Raw genomic sequence first — 22519 nt, 5'->3', positions numbered from 1 at the left:
ATACTATGCTGACCCTGCCCAATTCCATTTCTTCTTCTTTTTTGTTAGACCACAATATCCACCATGACAAGCGGTTAACAAGAGAAGCCGCCTTACACTGAATAAGACCTGTTTCTCGTCCTAGCTTCGTATTTCCTTCTCCTGAGTTGGCCACAAAACTTCAGGGCCTCATGCAGGATTCCACCTAACCCTACCTTGGGATGCCCAGGATTGAACCTGGGGCCTTCCAGAGCAGATGTTCCACCACTGAATTATGGCCTTGCAGTGGTGGAAATGTAGCATACCAAAGAATGGTGCCCGTCTGGAGTTCTCAAGGCAAAAATGGCCCTGACCTCCAGGGAAAGCAGCCACATACAGGCTTTCCCCTCCCCTTTGCATTTGACTGTATATACAAATCTTCATGTGCCAATGGAAGACAATAAAGTGTGTTCTGGAGAGAAGAGGCTGGAAAGCCTTCCTGGACCTCAGTTTGAACTGCTCATGACTGGCCACAGATAGAATATATACAAGGGTGTCTATGTTGTGGCACATGCTTTGCATCCCATTTACTAGTTCAGATCAAAGCACAGAGCAATTGAGGGGGATGAAAGTTTTGGATTTCAAGATCTGCAAGCTTCACCATAATCTTATAGGGTGCTACACTGCTATTAGAAACTTAGGTCTACATTTCTCTGTAAAATCTGATCCCCCCCCCCCTTTTCATCTCATGAAATGCCACACTTTCCCCCATGATTCTTTTGGAAGGGATTCACAGATAATTTTGCACAGGTCATGAAAATCATTGTACTCTCCTATCATTCCTTTATTAAGGTTGAAATCTCCTTTCTAAGAGCTGAATAAAAACGAAGGTGGAAATTGTTTAAAGTATGGTTGTACATTATATTGGAAATGAGATGAAGTTGCAGAAGAGACATGAAGGCTGTTTCTTACGGTCTCTGTGGTAATTTTTGAGAGGAGATTGGTGAAAACCATTTGACAGATCTCTCTAATCTGAAGATTTCTGTCATGGAAACATTGAACCATCTCCCTTCAAAACACTGCATGGGAATCAAGAGACCATTCCCACCTTCCCAAGGACATTGACATCCTTCTGCTCAATACACTTTCAAGACTAGTCCCGTCTTCCCATTAATTTTCTAGAGGAATAGTTGGAAACTGAATATGAGGAAAATTGTATCCTTAAATTCAGTTGTTCACTTTGGGAAGAGCATCTTTTAAATATTCTGATCTCAAGCTGCACCTTTACATTATTTGCAGGCAGTTCAGTTCTTACATCAATAATGCCATAACATGACGCTGAAATTCTGCCCCAGTCAGCAACTGAGCCACTGCATTTTGCACTAGCTTCAAATTCCAAGCTGGCCCCAGGGGCAGCCCCACAAAATGTGCATTGCAGGGCAATTCATTCTGAAGGCTACCAGTGCAAATGAAACACTATCAGAAGGGCTTAAAAGCTTAGGAAAGCATGTGTAAGGAAGAGAAGGTCCCAACAAAATGAGGGTTGAATTATCAAAATGAAAATTTTGCTGAAATTGTAAAGATGACCGAAGAGAAAAGACATCAAGTTAATAAAGTTTTAAAACAAGAATGGGAAAATTTTGTTGAGTACCTTAAAAACCACTGTAGCTATTTAGAAACATTAGCAGGATTGTTATGGAAACCAGGGTGAGATGGGGGGAAGTGTGAGGGGTTTGTATAATCCTAATATTGTATATATGGCAAATGTTTCGAGTGTATGGAAATAATTTACCAGAGTGAGGGGGAAAACAATATTTATTTAGTACATTTTTTAATAAGTTGTTCTCTGTTGTTCAGCTCAGGCCTCAGAATGATGATGTAGCATTTAGGGGCAAAGATGCAGCCCAATAACCCAGCACTGGAGGATGAGATGGAGAAGATCTCCACAGCCACCATGTGTTTCCCTCTTGTGCTCAGGTAGGCTGGAAAAAAAGACAGCCAAACACTGCAAAAGAGCAACATGCTGAAGGTAATGAACTTGGCTTCATTAAAACTGTCAGGTAACTTGCGGGCAGCAAATGCGGCAATGAAGCTGGCAATGGCCAAGAGGAACATGTAGCCCAGGACGAAATAGAACATGGTGACTGAGCCTTCATTACATTGCACAATGATTTCTTCTGCTAAAGAGTGCATGTCCAGTTCAGGGAATGGGGGAGATGTCATCAACCACACAGTACAAATAGTTGATTGAATAAGAGAACAGGAAAAGACAATGGAATTTGTCAGTCTTTTTCTTATCCACTTCCTCATGCTGGACCCTGGCTTGGTGGCCAAGAAAGCTAGAACTACAGTGACAGTTTTAGCCAACACACAAGAAACAGCTACAGAGAAGATGATGCCAAACACTGGTTGCCGGAGGAGGCAGGAGACTGTGCTAGGTTCACCCAGAAATAGCAATGAAGAGAGGAAGCAGAGCAGGAGAGAGACAAGGAGAGAGTAGGTGAGGTCCCGGTTGTTGGCTTTGACTATGGGAGTGTCTCTGTACTTTATGAATATTCCTAGCACCAAAGCTGTGATGAGGGAGAAAGAAAGGGGAATGGATGCTAAACTGATACCCAAAGGTTCTTCATAAGAAAGGAAGGTCATCGTTTTCTGAATGCAGGCAGTTTTGTTCTTGTTTGGATACTGAGCTTTTGGGCATCTGAAGCAATCATTCATATCTGAAAAATAAACAAGGTGAAATTTCAATATTGATTCAACAGTATTTTGTCTTCCATGTGACCGCTTTGGTGACATGAAATTCAATCTTTTGGATCCATGTGTTTTGGTGTTAATATATAAATGCTTTGTTCTCACTAATTCTTAAGGTTATCATAGGTTGTCGGCTAAGTAGTTAATAGCTGAGTAGAAATCCTTCAAACTGTCTTTGGGATAAGTAGATAAGATCCAGCTTCCTGATCTCTCAGTTGCCAACTTGATTCTTATGGGAAGCTTGCAAGCAGGACCTGAGTGAAACAGAAGTCTTCCCCAACCCCCACACTTCCCAGGAACTGGTATTTGGAAAAAATGCAGATTTGAGCCAGAAGGCCCAACAAAGTTGGACTTCCGGTCTGGCGCCATTAGCGATCGGCACAGGTCTTTCGGTCTCCGAGGACCCTGGCCCCGCTGAGGAGGGGTGAGCCGCCTGGGCGACGCGGCCACCCGGAAAACCCCCCGATTTGGCTTTCGGGGGTCGTGGAGATCCAGTAGAGCTCCTTAAAGTTCCGGTTGATGCCTGGTAAGCTCCTTGTTTGAGCTCCGAGAGCAGTCAGTCCGGGACGGAGCCTTGGATCCATTCGCTACCTCAGCGGAGTGAAGCCCTAAGCCAACGTTGCGGAGCACCAGATACCTCCAAATTAAGACTGGCACCGTGAGTAAATTATTGGGATCAAATTGAGAAGATTCGGCCACGGGAGAGGAATTAAAAAGGAAACTGAGGTCGTTCTCCCCCCTTACCGAGACAGTCAAGCAATCACAGAGCCCGCAGCTAAAAACGCTGGAAAGGGATTCTGAAAACCTCTAGGAAAAATTAAGCTGAACCCTTTCCCTTGGGGCAAAGCCAGGGGAAAGCGCTTTTTTTATTGATCTCTGCAAATAATTGGCAATATTGAGAATGATCCCTCCGGAGACCCGGGGGCAGGAACCTGGAAACAAAGACCAGACGCCATTGTGAGGTCACCGATCAGGAAATTGTCCTAATACAATGTTTCAGCTTTGAATTTAGTTTGGAAATAGCAAGGATGCTTTATTAAGGACTGCGTTACAGACTTTGGTTTAAAAAAACACAAAAGTTGGAATTTACGTGCAAAACAACAATTGGACAATAAAATGAAATGTGCAGTACATCGAGATTACAGTGGGAACCAGCCATCTGAGCCTCTCTCTGTAATTTGAGAACACAAAGAACTAAATAGACTAAACAATGAATCCACAGCTGGGAAATGACTGTATGCAGTTTTTATTAGAGCAGATACAAGAGCTGGCAAAGGATGTACGGGAAAATGGAAAATTGATACAGAATCTCAGGGAAGAGATACAATTAAAACTTTCTCCTCCAGAAGATATATTGAACTTAAAAGTGGAGATCGAGCCGAAAACCGGGAACCTAGAGCAACTTGTGAGAGAAGCTGCGAAGGACACTGGCTACACTCAGCAGGCTTCAGCACCCGGAGAGACTCAGGAGTGGGGTCTCTCAGTGAGAGAGGGAGACCAAACTTTGGTCATGGACAAGATCTTAAAGTGCAAAGAGCTAACTAAGATTGGGTTCTGGGGGAGTAAGAACAAGAAGAACGGAGAAAAAGTCAAAGTACAAGAATTGGGACAAAAGAGGGTGAGGGGAAAAGGATGGGCTGCATTGAAATGGGCAAGAGAGGGAATAGGGTGAAATTTATATGAAAATATTTACAAGGGATGGATAGAACGGTACGAAAATGGACTGTGATAAGGAACTGGTCGGGGTTTGCAGGGGAATGCCAATCGGGGAAGGGAGGGGGTTAACAATTAAAACGTTTTTTAGGGTAAGGATATGTTTAAATTTTAAGGACGAGGTAATTAGAAATTCCTTTAGGATACTTATAGGCTAAGGGGTGTTTTAGTTTAATGTTTATATAAGTGAATTCGAGATGAGAAGAGAAAATTAGTTGCTGTAGTAAAGATTGAGAATGTATTATTAGAGAAAATTATTAATCTATGAAGATTGCGAAGTTGAAGTAAAAAAAAAAGAACTCGGGTAGGGAGGGACGAGGAAGTCGTTGATTTAAGAAGTATGTCTAGATAAGATTGGAATTAATTTTTAATTTTTTCTCCTTTTTCTTCTTTTTTCTTTTTTATTCTTTTGGGTGTTGTTTGGTTTTTTTTTTTCTTAGCAACGTCCACTTATATTCCTGTTTTTTCTGTTTTATTTCTTTCTTTTTAGTGTTTTGAGTAAGAAAAAAATTTGTGTGATGATAATATGATGGTTGTATAAAAATGGAAAATTCAATAAAAATTATTTTTTAAAAAAGAAGGCCCAACAAAGTCATCTGAGCTCATAGCCATTGATAGCCTTATCTTACATGAGTTTGTCTATTTCTCCTTTGAAGCCCTCGAAATTTGTGCCCATCACTGACTCTTGAGGGAACAAATTCCAGAGTTTTATCAAATACTTCATAAAGAGGTTAACATTATTTTGCTCGTTCTGAATCATCCAACACTCAAATTCCTTAGATGCCGCCAAGCTCTAGTATTATGAGAACTGTAATTTTTCTTTTTTATCCAATTTCTCAATGCCTTGCATGATTTTAGGCATTTTTTTTTAAAAAAAATTTTATTCATTTTATATATAAACACATAAAGCATTAACCATATATAGATAAATAACCCACATACAACGCAGCCTAAATAATTAAAAAAATAAAAATAAAAATAACATAAAATACAATTTCTAATCTTATACTTTTCATGACTTTTTTAAAAGAAAAAAGAAAAAAGAACGTCCTCGACTTCCCCTCCTCTGCGGTTCATTCCCAATTCTCTTTCTCAAATTCTATATCTTAAATTTAAATCATTCCGGTTTAAATTAAACTTCCCTCAAACATCACACATTTTCTAACATAATTCAAAAATCTGCAGTTTCTATACACTTGAAAATCTGTTTCCGAATTCAATTCTACAATATTTTTTTAAATACGTTCTAATTTTTTTCCAGTCTTCTTCCATCAATTCTTCTCCCTGGTCACGTAGTCTCCCTGTCATCTCAGCAAGTTCCATATAATCCATCAATTTCATCTGCCATTCTTCCACAGATTTTAGGCATTTTTATCATGTGCCCCAACTCACCCTCACCCTCCGTCCAGTGTCCTCGTAGGAGGCAAAATATGATTTCCACATAACTCACCATCCTGGTTTGAAATTTCCCCTTCTGGACATGGAACACAACCATAGCAACAAAACTTTTCCCCTTCTTTCTTTTTCTTCTGATTCCCAGGGTGGCAGTGGTCATTACACAGAGAAAGGGGAATCACCTATCAATAGCAGAAAAGCAGTTTAGGAGATCAGAGAAACTAATTGCTTATTTGACTTCTCTTAATGGAGTTCACCCCTCAGCATAAAAAGGTTTAATATAAGTAGTGGCCATACACAGCTGCATTAACTATGAACCTCATTATTTGGGATCCCCTCCAAACCTATGACAAAATTTGCAATCATTCTACAGCACAAACTCCACATTTTGCAGTGCCCTCCAAACACTGTCTGAATTCCCCAACAAGGTGCTACACTGGTCACCCCAAATCCAATACTGTCCAATCCACTCCAAACCTGTGCCAAAGTTTTGCATTCATGGATTGGGATGACAGGTAAGGCACCTGGTTTGGCAGGTAAGCCACACAGTTTGAGGGCTCAACAAAATGCACTATGTTTTGCAAAATGCTGCAAAACAATTGAAAAACATCTCACCAGGACTCCATTTTAACCCTGCATTGAGATGCAAGGGATTGAATTCAGGACCTTTCCTATGGGATCTATTAAAGGAAAAGGTACTCCTGACCATTAGGTGCAGTCGTGGGGACAACCCTGGGGTTGCGGCGCTCATCTCGCTCTATAGGCCGAGGGAGCCGGCGTTTGTCCGCAGACACTTTCCGGGTCATGTGGCCAGATAGAAAGAGAGATTAGAGAATGGGCAGCTATGAAGCAATTTCATTTGGATATGCCAAATATTTGCTTTTTATATATGGAAGGTATAGTAAATATAAATGAAAAAAATACTTCTACAGAAATGCAGGGTTCCCCCTCCCCTAGGCAGTTCAAAGCCACATCAAATTTGAATGTGCTAGGAAGCCACATTTGTCCTTTGCCCTATCAGATACAAACAGCAGTGTTAAAGAAAATGAAATTTCCTGACACCCAAAGAACACATAAGAACAGTGGAGACAGATTCCCAGAATAGAGACCTGATTAAAACCTCTGTGCCACACAATCATATCTTCATGAAAAATGAATGCTTCTCCTTCAAGAGCATCAGGATCAACACATCCAACTTTCATTCGAAAGAAGGACTTGTTTGGGAAGGTGATCATGTTCGTGATGTCAAATCCACCTCTCATTTGCCTTTTTTCATCAAAGGATATTGTTTCCCCTGCTGAGTTGTTAAATGAAATGCCTTGCAGAAAGTACTGGAGCTGATTCAAAGGGGGAAAGGGGGGCGTAAATATATACATACATATAGTGAAGGCCAAATATAAAAAATGAGCTATTTCAGTCTAGTGCAGGAATTCCCAAACTTCGGCCCTCCAGATGTTTTGGCCTACAATTCCCATCATCCCTGACCACTGGTCCTACTAGCTAGGGATCATGGGAGTTGTAGGCCAAAACATCTAGAGGGCTGCAGTTTGGGGATGCCCTGTCTAGTGGATGGAAAAGTTATAACAAAGTAACAGAAGGCTAAAATACTGTGCATGCTAAACATACAGGGAAAGGGGCACTCACAAACTGTTATCACTTTAAAAATATCACATTTCATGATGTGTCACTTTGGAGTAATTGGCTAACTGAAATACTATTTGGTTTGCATTATGTTACTCCCTTCTGTATGAATATTGCTTATGGATCGGCACCTAACACAGAACAAGTATAAAAAGTGAGCTACTTTCATATAGCAGATAGAAAAGTTACAAAATGGAATAACTTTGAAAATGTCCTATTTCGTAAAGTTTGGGTTTCGGGTAATTGTCTCACTGAAATAATATTTTGCAACATGTTACCTGCCAAGGCTGCAGATCTTGAAGTTCAAACCTTTTGTCTCCTGCCACTACTCTGTGCTTTGATCTGTATGAATAAATTGCATGCAAAGCATGAGCCACAAGAAAGACAGCATTGTAGATACTGTAGCTGTGGCCAGTCATGCCCATTTCAAAAAGATGGCCAGGAAGACCCTCTAACTTCTCCTCCCCTGTACATGTTTCAGTATCTTGCATGAGCAGATCTGGAAATGGACAGTCAAATGCTTGCTCCCAGAAGTCCTTGAGAAAACCATCGCCTGGATTCCAGTAAGGTTTTATGCTCTGAAGAAATTCATGGAACTCGAGAAGCTCATTTGAGTGAATGGTGAAGGAAATGGCACCTTGAAAGAGCTCAAGATCCCAAGACTTTTGAAAACTCAATAATACAAAATCAATTTGAGTTGTCATGATCCACACTTTTCTCAATGTTAAGCTTTCCTTATTTTCAGGATCTCGTAGAAATATAATACATCTCAGCCAGGTCAATGTCTGAGAATCTCCATAGACAATGAATGCATTCGCTTTGTCATTCGTGAGACCTACATAATACCTATAAAGCAACTCATAAAATTCACCCAACATATCAAAACGAGCTACTTTTTCAATTCTTTGTGTGAAGGCTGAGCAGATTCCATGCTGGTAGAGCAATTGCTCCAGGGCCTGCAAAAAATTTTCTCCTCCATTGTCATCTGTAACAAAGAGTCCAACCCATGTCCATCCAAAACGCTGGAGCAAATAGATGATCGCCATATACTGATGAGCTTCATTGGGCACTATGCGGTAAAAGGAAAGGAAGTGATCTATTTCACTCTCCTCTTGGGGAAATGAACCATATGCAATCTACAAGGAAAATAACAGACATAATAATGGTACCTAAGTCTAAACAATTATTTTGAGCATGTGGTCTTCATTCAAGAAATGTTTGTTGAAGCAATTTTGAGGTTTCCAGTCAGTTACACTGAAGGTTGCTTCCAGCTGAATATTCAAGAGTTGTGGTGACATTTTCCAATTTCTGGATATTTTCTTTCATAAAGTATTCATGTCTTGTCAGAAATGTCCTTTTGTTTCATTTGTAGAGTGCAATCCTATTGTGGAATTACTCTGTGGAAATTCAGTATTTGGGAGAAGACGCACTAGTTGGATTAACCCTAGATAAATCTTTGCCATGTCCGATAGGCTGGCAAAATTCCTCAATGAACCAACTGAATGCTACTCTAGTTCAACTGTTGGGAATCATGTATAAGATGCACATGGCAGAGGAAGACATAAGAGTTATCTTTGATCTATATGGGTTGAAGAACTGCAGTTCACATACTCAAAGTGCTGTATGTATGTGTGGCAGATGGTTGGACCGAAGCTACGAACAAGAGTCTGACCAAACTGCGGAAGGCAGTGGAAGACAGGGGTGCCTGGCATGATCTGTTCCATGGGGTCAGGAAGAGTCAGACACGACTAAACGACTAAACAGGGTGCTTGTGTTGGTAGTGTCCAAGGTGCTGAATGCTCTCTGCATTCACTAGTGTAACAAACTCTACTGTTAAGGAGTAATCTATGTTTCTGATAGACATTGTAGCTTCTAGTGCTTCAGGATCAGTCATATTCACATTCTGAATCTCAAAATCATTTTTGAAATGGTAAGAGAAAAGTGAGATGGGGAGGGGGATCATGTCCCTATGCATAAAACCTACTTGTGGAATCTTGTAGAGCCTTAAAGTATCAGCCATATGGAAAGAGGTATCAGAGTTAAGTCCTCCGATGATGGCTATGAGGTTTTTCTGTGAGTCACATTTGTAGTTGGGAGCAAATCTATGCATTTTAAAGAGCAGGTCCAAAGTGTTACGATATGTAATCCTTGCATCATAATAGCTGTCGTAGATGTGGAACCCCAGGGTGACATTGGGCAAGAGGTTGGGATTCTCATTTATCACTTTTACAGCAAATGCCAAGGCCAGGATGTGCTGGTAGAATTTTGTTACCATGCTGCAAATGAGGTCAGTTTAAAAATTTCAGAGGAGAATTGTACAATGCAGGAAGTAGACAAAACAAATGGCCATTTCTGTCTCAAACCGATGTATATTGAACTAACTTTGTCTTTTATGGTGGCTCTAAAATAATAAATATATATCATCCATCTCTGTATTATGTCTTGTTTGACCTTTAATCTCAGTTGCCTGCCCCCCTCAAAAGACAACAACAATCTCCCCCTCTTTCTCTTTTTACTCAAACTGGCTAACTTACAGGTGACCATTCTATGCATGTAGCCCAGCAGAGCAGCAATATTTCAAAGAAATTCACTCAAACAGTCCCTGATTCATGATATATGTTCTAGGAAGATTAAAAGAGTCTGTGCCCCAAGACTAGGTACAGTAGTATCATCTCCATCTTCCTCTTGTTGCTCCATTTGGTGCAATTAAAACTATCCATTTGGTGCAATTAAAACTATGCATACCGTACTAATCACATATCCATATTGCTTATCAAAATAGAAAGGATGATCATTAATCAAAAGGTCAAAGCGATCATTTACTGCCTGCCAACTTAGTAGGATGCACAATACTAAATAAAGTACTGGGAAGGATTAATGCCGCAAATGAAGGGGGAGGGGGAGTCTCTTACTGTGGATTATCATCAAACAGATTCTGTGAAGGGTTTTCCTTGAATAAATCTTCAATGATGCAATAATAGAACTGAGAAGCAATCCCACCGATGATGAGGCCACCTGACTGGTACCACTCATGTGGAACAGGAAATGTTTCAGTCTCAGGGCACCTCATAGCTGCTTTGCACACAATAGGAGGCAGCAGAAAAAGCAAAGTGAATGACCACAGCATCCTTATAGTCAAGCGTCTCAGAAAATGTAGGTGCTCTTGTGCCCATCAGTACCTGCAGACTAATTTAAGCTAGATTGCATGAGACCTGTCTGTCACTACAGCACAACAAGAGAGATTGGCACACCTTATTTTAGAATCAAAACAGTATGAACACATGCTTTGGCCGATAGGTGAGATTTCCAAAACTCTGATTGCTAGTCTGACCAATAATATAAAAATAAAATAAAATGGGAGAAAGAAAATTGAAAGTCATGCCTGCCTCTTGCCACTACTCCTATCTATTCATTGTGCATAGTTTCATCTAATATAATCTCTTTCATGGCTGTTCATTGACAGCTTTCTCGTGCCTTCTGAAATGCCTCTGCAGGCCTGACCAGATGCACAGATTATAGTGATTTGAATAATTGTAGGTTGAGAAATCAGTAAAAGATTTAATTTCAGTTCCAAGGGTCGTTTTATAAAAAAACAACATGTTGAGTTGTGAGTTTATTCTCAAGAAGTGTACATGTTACCTCTATCCATTAGAGCAGGGGTGGGCAACTCCTAAGAGACTGTGATCTACTCACAGAGTTAAAAATTGGCAGTGATCTACCCGCTTTTGGGGGGTTCAGGTCAAGGTTGTTGAGGTTTTTTTTAGGATGGAAAGTCCTGTTTTGGGGAGTTTACGTCGAAGTTGTTGACCTTCTTTTCGGGAGGAGGAAAGCCACATTTGAGGGGTGCAGGGCAAAAATATTGAGCTTTCTTTAGGTGAGCCAAAGTTGTTGACCTTCTTTGGGGGGGGGGAGCCAGTGATCTACCACAGACGTCCCGTGGTCTACCAGCAGATTATCATCTACCTTTTGGAAGAGCCTGCATTAGAAGCACAAAATGTGGCATTTAGCTCAAAATCTTCCATGACAAGTGAATACCAGCAAGAAAGTCAAAGTGAATCCATTTCGTTTTGTAACTCAAAGCAGCAAATGTTGAAAGAAAATTGACATCCATCGGCTCAATACACTTTCAAGACTAGTCCTTTCTTCCCATTAAGCTTCTAGAGGGGTAGTTGGACACTGAATATGAGGAAAATTGTATCCTTGAATTCAGTTGTTCACTTTGGAAAGAGCATATTTTAAATATTCTGATTCCAACCTGCACCTTGACCTTGTTTTCAGGCATTTCAGTTCTATCATCAATAGTGCCATAACATGATGGTGAAATTCTGCCCCAGTCAGCAAGTGAGCCACTGCATTTTTCACTAGCTGTAATAGCCAGCCTCAGGGACGGCCCCACAAATCGTGCATTGCAGGGCAATTCATTCTGAAGGCTACCAGTGCAAATGAAACACTATCAGAAGGGTTTAAAAGCCCAGGAAAGCATGTCGAAGGAAGAGAAGGTCCCAACAAAATAAGAGTGGATTATCAAAATGAAGATTTTGCTGAAATCGTAAAGATGACCTTGAAGATGAGACATCAAGATGATAAAATTTTAAAACAAGAATGGGAAAATTTTGTTGAGTACCTTAAAAACCACTGTATCTATTTAGAAACATTAGCAGGATTGATATACCATGCATGAAGTAAAATGAATTAGATTAGTAAATAAGGAAATGAAATAGAATGGATAATTATTATTATATGCAAGAAAAGAGGGTAAAATATGGAAACCAGTGTGGGAAGTGGGCAAGTCTGAGGGGTTTGTTTAATCCCAGTATTATATATATGGAAATTATTTGGAGTGTATGGAAATAATGTTAACATAAAAAACTGGGGGGGGGGGGTGTTAAGACAAAAAGAGTAAATGCATGGGAAAGCAATTGATTAATTCTCCTCTTGTCATAGCTGCCAAGTTATCCCTTTTTTTAAGGGATTTTCCCTTATGCTGAATAGGCTTCCTCGCGAGAAAAGGGAAAACTTGGCAGCTATGTCTCTTGTTGATGAATGGGTGAGGGTGGGGGTGTTGGTGGGTGGGTGGCGGTGTTTGGAACATACAGTAGTTACATTCCCATACAAGTCCTTCCTTCAAGTGAATGTTGGACAAGTGGATGATGATGCTCTTGAATCAATCATCATTCATGAGGACATGATAACATGGCACAAGGGTATGGGTCCTGGGGTATTACTGTGGGCCCTGCTCTCTCTCTCTCTATTCCATTGAACAGAATCCAATGCTCATTTGTATATCAAAATGCCTGATATAAAAACCCCTCAGGTTCAATCCTCTGCATTTCCAAATACAATTGAAAATATCACTGGCCTGTAATAATAAAGATCCAGATAAATCAATGATTAGGGCTCTAACATTATATTTAAAGTTTCCTGGATGAGTTGATTTCAAGTTCACAAGCAAAATCAAACAAATAAATAAAATAAAATGTAATTTAAAAAAAATCTTTCTTCATTATGGGTAGATGATGCCTTTTTCTGCCCTTTTCTGTGTGTAACAACGGTCCCATGTTCAACCCTCTGCATCTCCAAGTAGGCTTCGAAAATAAACACTGTTCTGTAATCAAAAACAGCCAGTTGTACCAATGATAAGCTTTCTTCTCCACTTTTTAGGGATTTGTGCTGTACTTTATAGGACAGGTTTATATTTAAAATTTCTGAGGTGGGTATTGCAAGTTCGAGAGCAAAAAAGAAAACAAATGACCACTGGTCCTGTTAGCTAGGGATGATGGGAATTGTAGTCCCAAACATCTGGAGGGCCAGAGTTTGCCTATGCCTGGACTAGTCCACCCCCTGCAATGCAGGCCTGTGCAGCTGTCCCTTACAGGGATCAAATCTGCAACCTTGGCATTATCAGCACCATGCTCCAACCAACCGAGCTAACCGACTGCCTTATCCTCTGTTGAAGTCAAGGTGATGTACATGGTTCTAACCATCCTCATTTTAGTTGTTGTTGTTTAGTCATTTAGTCCTGTCCGACTCTTTGTGACCCCATGGACCATCCATAGCACGCCAGGCAGTCCTGTCTTCCACTGCCTCCCGCAGTTTGGTCAAACTCATGTTCGTAGCTTCGAGAACACTGTCCAACCATCTTGTCCTCTGTCATCCCCTTCTCCTAGTGCCCTCCATCTTTCCCAACATCAGGGTCTTTTCCAGGGAGTCTCCTCTCCTCATGATGTGGCCAAAGTATTGGAGCCTCAGCTTCACGATCTGTCCTTCCAGTGAGCACTCACATTTTAGTCTTACATCAGACCTATGTGGTAACGAATGCTGAGAGAGAGAAAAAGCTCACCCAAAAACATAGAGCAGAGCTTTGTAAACTTTGTATCGTAACATGTTAGTGTTTCAGCTGCAGTGTGTAGGTGTGTCACACAAATGGTCCCCACACTCCTCCCAGGGCTGGAAAGGGGTTATTTTAACATTCAGTTTGCAAGTAAAACTGAATTATTATATCGGAAAATGATACATATTTTAAAACTGTGTCACCAACATGAGCAGTTTGTAAAGCTTTCAAATAGAGCGGGCTTCATGACATGAGGATTCGAACCCTAGTCTGAATGGTAAACATGATGGGTCAAACTGGGGACCACCCACATTCCATCCCAGATGTAGTCCTGAATATGTTTTGGGACATGGCTAATCTATAATTTTGCTTTTAAAATAAATAATTCACATTCCACAATGTGTTTGTTCTTTTCAAATATTTTTAATGAATTTTAGTAACCAGACACAGGCTCCATAAAAAACAAAAGAAAAAGAAATTAGCTTTAAAAGGGGGGGAAAGGGGGGAGAATAAGCTGCCATAAATGGCAATAAAGAGATTTTGATATAGCTATGTGATATCTAAGTCAATAATAAAACATATCAAGAAGAAAAGAATGTGCTATCTGTAATAACAAAGGGTTTCAGGTTTGAAAGAATAACTATTACAAATGTTTGTTTAAAAAAGAACTTAAAAGGCAACCTTGAACTAGACAAAAAGACAAATACTCACATACAGCTGTGGTACATCACACTCCTCAAAAATCTCACTATCTGAATACAATGCATTCTCACGAGATCGTTTGTTAGGTGGCCATTTACATAACAAGTCAACAATTTCCATGAATTCCAATGGGAATATTTCTAATGTGTTGTCAGCCTCAAAATGTTGACACCCCCCAAAGAGTGGAAACCCTCTGAAATCTTGTAAAAGAAGGAAGAAAACTCTGTTTATTTGTGTACAGTGCTAAACACAGGTACAACTCTTTGGAGAGCTGAATCTACAGTGTATATAACAAGATTTGGGTACTAATTACTCACGTTAGAGTAAGTGAAATTGGATACTGAGACCTGTGTGTATAAAATAAAATTAAACAAGTAGCGAAAAAGTAATCTCAAGCACAATTTAAAATTTACCAGAGTGAGGGGAAAAACAATTATTTGATACTTTTTTAAATAAGTTGTTCTCTGTTGTTCAGCTCAGGCCTCAGAATAATGATGTAGCATTTAGGGGCAAAGATGCAGCCCAATAACCCAGCACTAGAGGACAAGATGGAGAAGATCTCCACAGCCACCATGTGTTTCACTCTTGTGCTCAGGTAGGCTGGAAAAAAAGACAGCCAAACACAGCAAAAGAGCAACATGCTGAATGTAATGAACTTGGCTTCATTAAAACTGTCAGGTAATTTGCGGGCTGCAAATGCGGCAACAAAGCTGGCAATGGCCAAGAGGAACATGTAGCCCAGGACACAATAGAACATGGTGACTGAGCCTTCATTACATTGCACAATGATTTCTTCTGCTAAAGAGTGCATGTCCAGTTCAGGGAATGGGGGAGATGTCATAAACCACACAGTACAAATAGTTGATTGAATAAGAGAACAGGAAAAGACAATGGAATTTGTCAGTCTTTTTCTTATCCACTTCCTCATGCTGGACCCTGGCTTGGTGGCCAAGAAAGCTAGAAGTACAGTGACAGTTTTGGCCAACACACAAGATACGGCTACAGAGAAGATGATGCCAAACATTGGTTGCCGGAGGAGGCAGGAGACTGTGCTATGTTCACCCAGAAATAGCAAGGAAGAGAGGAAGCAGAGCAGGAGAGAGACAAGGAGAGAGTAGGTGAGGTCCCGGTTGTTGGCTTTGACTATGGGAGTCTCTCTGTACTTTATGAATATTCCTAGCACCAAAACTGTGTTGAGTAAGAAAGAAAGGGCAATGGATGCTAAGATGATCCCTAAAAGTTCTTTGTAAGAAAGGAAGGTCATTGTTTTCTGAATGCAGGCAGTTTTGTTCTTGTTTGGATACTGAGCTTTTGGGCATATGAAGCAGTCATTCATATCTGAAAAATAAACAAGGTGAAATTTCAATACTGATTGAACAGTACTTTGTCTTCAATGTGACTGTTTCACTGACATGAAATTAAACCTATTGGATCCATTTGTTTTACTGTTCAGATATAAATGCTTTGATCTCACTTATTCTGAAAGCCATTATACTGACTCAATTCTTACTTTTAAATAGTATTTTGCCTTGTCATTTATTTCCTCTTTTGGATAAGAACATAAGAGCCTGCTGGATCAGGCCAATAACCCATCTCATCCAGCTTCCTGATTTCACAGTGGCCAACCACATACCTATGGGATGCCTGCAAGCAGGACCTGAGTGAAACAGAAGTCTCCCCCAACCCCCACACTTCTCAGCATCTCATATTTGGAAGAATACAGATTCTGTCCATGGAGGCACAGCAAAGCCATCAGAGATCATAGCCATTAATAATATCCATGAGTTTGTCTAATCTATTCCCATCATTGCCTCTTGTGGAAACCAATTCCATAGATTAATCATGCATTTCATGAATAGGTTAGTTTTCTTTTGCCTGTTCTGAATTATCCAACACTCAATTACCTTTGATGTCCCTGAGATCCAGTGTTATGTTTATTCTATATTCCCATACATGGAAAAATTTAATCCATTTTGTATCATGTTCCTCCTTACTCATTTTTGCACTAAAATAACCCCCTTAAATGCTACTGTCTAGCCTTCCCAGTGTCCTCGTAGGATGAAAAATATGATTTCTACATAACTCACCATCCTGGTTTGAAATTTCCCCTTCTGGACATGGAGCACAATCATAGCAGCAAAACTTTCCCCCTTCTTTCTTTTTCTTCTGATTGCCAGGGTGGCAGTGGTCATTACATAGAGAAAGGGGAGTCACCTATCCATAGCAGAAAAGCCTTTTAGGAGATCAGAGAAACTGATTGTTTATTTGACTTCTATTAATGAAGTTCATTACTCAGCAAATAAAGGTTTAATCTAAAAGATATGCATTATAGGGCTGTGTTAACTATGAATCCCATTATTTGGAATCCCCTCCAAACCTATGACAAACTTTGCAATGAAAAACCCCACATTCCGAGGTGTCCTAAAATAGTGTCTGATTTCCCCAACATGGTGCTATACTGGTCACCCCAATTCCAATATTGTTCAATTCACTCCAATCCTGTGCCAAAATTTTGTATTAGTGGATTGGGGGTGACTTGTAGGACCCTAGGTTTGGCTGGTCAGCCACACTGTTTGAGGGCTCAACAAAATGTTAAGTTTGTTCTGCAAAATGCTGTAAAACAATAGAAAAACAGCTCAACAGGACTTCGTTTTAATGCTGCCTGGAACCTTAAGCAAGCAGTACGTGTTCTATTACTGAGTTATTGTCTCCATACATTATAAAAAAGAGGTTACAGTACTGAATTGGTGCCTATGTAGAAATTTCATTTATATACTCCAACGCTTTGCTTTATGTATATGGAAGATATAGTTATACAAAAATGTACTCCCCCATCCCCCATGGCATTTCTAAGTGGCATCAATTTTGAATGTGCCAGGCAGCCACATTTTTCCTTGGCCATATCAAATGGAAACAACAGTTGTAAACAAAATGGAATTCCTGACATCTAAAGAACACATCATAAGAACAGTGAGTAACAGATGGAGTCCAAGGATGCAGACCTGATTAAAACCTCTGTGCCACACAATCATATCTTCATGAAAAATGAATGCTTCTCCTTCAAGAACATCAGGATCAACTCGTCCAACTTTCATTTGAAGGAAAGACTTGTTTGGGAATGTGATCATGTTCGTGATGTCAAATCCACCTCTCATTTCCCTATTTTCGTTAAAGGACATTGTTTCTCCTGCTGAGTTGTTGAATAAAATGCCTTGCAGAAAATAGTGGAGCTGATTCAAAGAGAAAAGGGAAAAAGAAGGAATATGTGTGAGTGTGTGTGTGTGTGTGTGTGTGTGTGTGTGTGTGTGTGTAATGCATACCAATTCTAAACAATGAACTATTTTCATATAGCAAATGGAAAAGTTATAACACAGCAATAAATTCTGTACATGGTAAATATGCAAGAAAGGGGGACACTCACGAAATGTAATCACTTGATATCTGGCCTTGGAGTAATTGGCTGACTGAAATAATATTTTGTTAGAAGAAGAAGAAGAAGAAGAAGAAGAAGAAGAAGAAGAAGAAGAAGAAGAAGTGGAGGAAGAAGAATTATACACCGTCCACCTGGCTGCGTGCCGCAGCCACTCTGGACACCTTCCAGAAAAATCTTAAAATACAGTTATATTATATTAAAATATTAAAATATGTGTTACCTGCCAAGGCTGCAGATCTTGAATTTCAAACCTTTTGTCTCCTGCCATTGCTCTGTGCTTAGATCTGTATGAATAAATAGCATGCAAAGCATGAGCTACAACAAAGACAGCATTGTAGATATTGTAGCTGTGGCCAGTCATGCCCATTTGAAACAGAAACCCAGGAAGACACTCTAACTTCTCCTCCCCTGTACATGTTTCAATATCTTGCATGTGCAGTTTTGGAAATGTACAATCAAATGCTTGCTCCCAGAAGTCCTTGAGAAAACCATCTGCTGGGTTCCAGTAAGGTTTTATGATCTGAATAAATTCATGGAACTTGAGAAGCTCTTTTGAGTGAATGGTGAAGGAAATGGCACCTTGGAAGAGCTCAAGACCCCAAGCTTTTTGATAACTCAATAATACAAAATCTATTTGAGTTGTCATGATCCACACTTTTCTAAATCTTGAGCTTTCCTTATTTTCAGGATCTCGTAGAAATATAACACATCTCAGCCAGGTCAAAGTCTGAGAATCTCCATAGACAATGAATGTATTGGCTTTGTCATTTGTGAGACTCACATAATAACTTTCGAGTATGTCATAAAGTTCAATGAACAAATCGGAATGAGATGCTTTTTCCATTCTTTGTGTGAAGGCTGAACAGATCCCATGCTGGTAGAGCAATTGCTCCAGGGCCTGCAAGAATTTTCCCCCTCCTTCATCATCAGTAACAAAGAGTCCAACCCATGTCCATCCAAAATGTTGAAGCAAGCTGATAATCGCCATATACTGATGAGCTTCATTGGGCATCATGCGGTAAAGGGAAAGTAAGTGATCTATATCACTCTCCTTCTGTGGAAATGAGCCATATGTAAGCTAGCAGGAAAAGACCAGACATTATGATGATAAGTATAAACAATTACTTTTAGCATTTGGCTGTTCGTTCAAGAAATGTTTCTGCAGTTTCTGCAGTTCTGGAGAAATAGAGACGACCACCCATGTATTTTTTCATTGCTCCCTTTACAGAGACCTCCAAAATGAATCTACCCTAAAGATATTTGACGAGTTACCTGGATGATCTGAAGAATTGCAAATGAAATGGCTCCTTTCAGTCTCTAACCCAGGCATCCCCAAACTGCGGCCCTCCAGATGTTTTGGCCTACAACTCCCATGATCCCTAGCTAAGAGGGCCAGTGGTCAGGGATGATGGGAATTGCAGTCCAAAACATCTGGAGGGCCGAAGTTTGGGAGTGCCTGCTCTAACCAAAAGGTCACCACTATGGTGGCAAGATTCTGCACAAATGCTATCAGAATTTGGTGTGCCTACATAGGAAGTACTTAAATTAACTCCTCAACAGAGCCAGGCAGATTCCACTATAATTTATGGCACAAAGTAAATAATTAATATAAAAATAAGGATCAAAGGTTGATTGGTCCCTTTTAGATAAGTTATTTTAGCTTATTTAATTTTTTAAATAATATTTTAAGCATTAATGATGTAATGCAATTATTGTGCTGGTCAGTGACCGTAAAAAAGATTACTTACTTACTAATTACTTACTTACTTACTTACTTACTTGACACATCTGGTAGTTTTCTAGACCATTAAATTGAAGGATGCTTCAAGTTTCAGGGTGCTTCCAGTTTCTAGAGTTGTGGTGATACTTAAGTATTGAAGACCTGTGGTTTGCATGTTTAAGGTGTTGTGTGTGTGTTCGTGGTGGATGTTTTGTGGGTGCCAGGTACATTCCTGCTCTCTGGGGTCTCTTCAAAGGTGAATGATCTGTCATGATCTATGAATGGGGCAATAGAGTGCATGGCAGGAAACTTGTCTAAAAATGTACTGTACTATTTTCATGGCAGGAGAACTACTAACATCCAATTCAGAGCTACATTGGCTGGAGGATACATTTCCCTAAAGTTATCTGAGTCAGATGATGAGTAACATACAGAACCTCTCTAGCCCTGCAGATGTCCAATTGTGATAAATTAGGGCCCTTTAATCAGTTATCCAGGCTCTCCAAGGAGGCAAAGTCTATGCTCAGCTTTGTAAGTCTTCAGGTCAACCCAACTCCTTGCAGAGACAAGTCTCTTGCAGTTCATGTGAGGCACAGGGTGTAGGTGTTGGAAATGTCCAAGGTGCTGAATTCTCTCTTGCTTGACTCAGACTTTCATCGGTGTAGCAATCTCTACTAGTAAGGAGTAATGTGCATTTCTGATAGACATTCCAACTTGTAATGCTTCAACATCAGTCATATTCACTTTCTGAGTCTCAAAATCATTTTCAGAATGGGAAGAGACGAGTGTGATTTGCGGGACAAAAATTCATGTCCCTACTCATAAAACCTACCTGTGGAATCTTGTAGAGGCTTAAGGTATCAGCCATATGGAAGGAGGTATCAGAGCTAAGTCCTCCGATGATGGCTATGAGGTTTTTCTGCGAGTCACATTTGTAGTTGGGAGCAAATATGTGCATTTTAAAGAGCAGGTTCAGAGTGTTACGATAGGTAATCCTTGCATCATTATAGCTGTCATAGATGTGGAAACCCAGTGTGATATTGGGCAAGATGCTGGGGTTCTCATTTATCACTTTTACCGCAAATGCCAAGGCAAGGATGTGCTGGTAGAATTTTGTTATCATGCTGCAAATGAGGTTAGTTTAAAATTTCAGAGGAGAATTCTACAATGCAGGAAGTAGACAAAACAAATTGCCATTTCTGTCTCAAACTGATACATATTGAACTACAACCTTGTTATCTTTTATGGTGGCTCTAAAATAATAAATATCAAACTCTTCCACCTAAATAAATGAATTACTCATCATGCCATTTCTATATTACTCTTATCATCTTTTAGTTAGTCCTTGTGAATATCTTTAAAATCCGTTCCCCCCTCCCCCCCAAAGACTACAACAATGTCCATCTCTTTCTTCTTGTACTCAAACTGGCCATGAAGGTGACAATTCTATGCATCTAGCCCAGGAAAGCAACTATACTTCTTTGAATTAGTTAGTTACTAACATCCTTATACAAGGCAGTTTCTAGTATTCATTTATTGGATTGAGGGACGATTCCAACGGATTCCATACAAAAAACGATTATGTCCTTGCGGAGATGGCAACACCAAATCAGTGGCGCATACCATCCTGGCTTGCACTCATTACAAAGGCCTGAGGAGTGGCATTATCACTCCTCTTTTATTGACTATTCCAGGCCGCCCAACCACTGCCACAGTGTCTTTTCTCCTGGCAGATCAAGAGGAGCAGATGACAGCAAAGGTAGCAAGGTATTTAAGCTGGGGCAATAAGAATAAGGTTCACTATTTGACTGCTAATTCAGGACTCTAAACTGTGTTTTATATAATTGACTTCTTATTTTGTTCTGTCTATACCACAATCTTCTTTTGTTGCTAAGGCTGATGGCTAACGCAAAGAAAGTTTCATTCATTCATTCATCTCTACTCAAAGTCCAAATGAATTCAATGGGAACAACTTCCAATATTTTTGTATAAGATTGCAGACTTGGTTTAGGTGCAATCATTCACTTTTAATATATACTAGAAATCACCTCTTAGATTGCTATGTAAGACAGGCATAGAAAAATGGGGTGAAATGGTTTCTTTTAATCACAGTTTTAAGGTTCTTCAGCTTTCCATCACCTCTATCAAATATATTCAATTCTAAACTTCATAGAAGAATAAACTAACTCCTCTACACTTATCTTCACTTCTCTATCACTATACCATGGTCAGAAATGCATACATAGCATATTGCTCTATATTTCACTAATTTAATGGCTGAATTGTTAAACCACAAAACCTTCACAGAGTTGAATGATTTTTGCAGCTTGTATTTGCAGCTAATCATGTGAAAGGTTGGACTGGATAAATCCCAAAATGGAATTAAGATTGCCGGAAGAAATATCAAAAACCTCAGATATGCTGATGACACAACCTTGATGGCAGAAAGTGAGGCGGAATTAAAGAACCTTTTAATGAGGATGAAAGAGGAGAGTGCAAAATATGGTCTGAAGCTCAACATAAAAAACAACAACACCAAGATCATGGCCACTGGTCTGATCACCTCCTGGCAAATAGGAGGGGAAGAAATTGAGGCAGTGAGAGATTTTTCTTTCTTGAACTCAATGATCACTGCAGATGGTGACAGCAGTCCTGAAATTAAAAGATACCTGCTTCTTGGGAGAAAAGCAATGACAAACCTAGACAGCATCTTAAAAAGCAGAGACATCACCTTGCCGACAAAGGTCCGTATAGTTAAAGCTATGGTTTCCCCAGTAGCGATGTATGGAAGTGAGAGCTGGACCATAAAGAAGGGTGATCGCCAGAAAATTGATGCTTTCAAATTATGATGCTAGAGGAGACTCTTGAGAGTCCC

General features: G+C 39.9%; 1 protein-coding gene across 1 annotated transcript; it reads right to left on the bottom strand.

Moving 5' to 3' along the window:
- Window positions 1-1773: 1773 nt before the first annotated feature.
- Window positions 1774-20767, bottom strand: LOC132593015 (vomeronasal type-2 receptor 26-like). The gene is made up of 7 exons (XM_060281379.1): window positions 20477-20767; window positions 18323-19002; window positions 9443-9734; window positions 7737-8594; window positions 6927-7154; window positions 5873-5999; window positions 1774-2678 (listed from the first exon to the last, which is right to left on the bottom strand). The coding sequence occupies exons 1-7, from the start codon at window positions 20765-20767 to the stop codon at window positions 1774-1776; spliced, it is 3381 nt and encodes a 1126-aa protein (XP_060137362.1).
- Between the last annotated feature and the right edge of the window lie 1752 nt (window positions 20768-22519).

This window comes from Zootoca vivipara, chromosome 13 (genome assembly GCF_963506605.1).
Source record: "Zootoca vivipara chromosome 13, rZooViv1.1, whole genome shotgun sequence".
Lineage (NCBI taxonomy): Eukaryota > Metazoa > Chordata > Lepidosauria > Squamata > Lacertidae > Zootoca > Zootoca vivipara.
The sequence above is the reverse complement of the archived record's forward strand: the minus strand, read 5'-3'. Positions and strand labels throughout refer to the sequence as shown.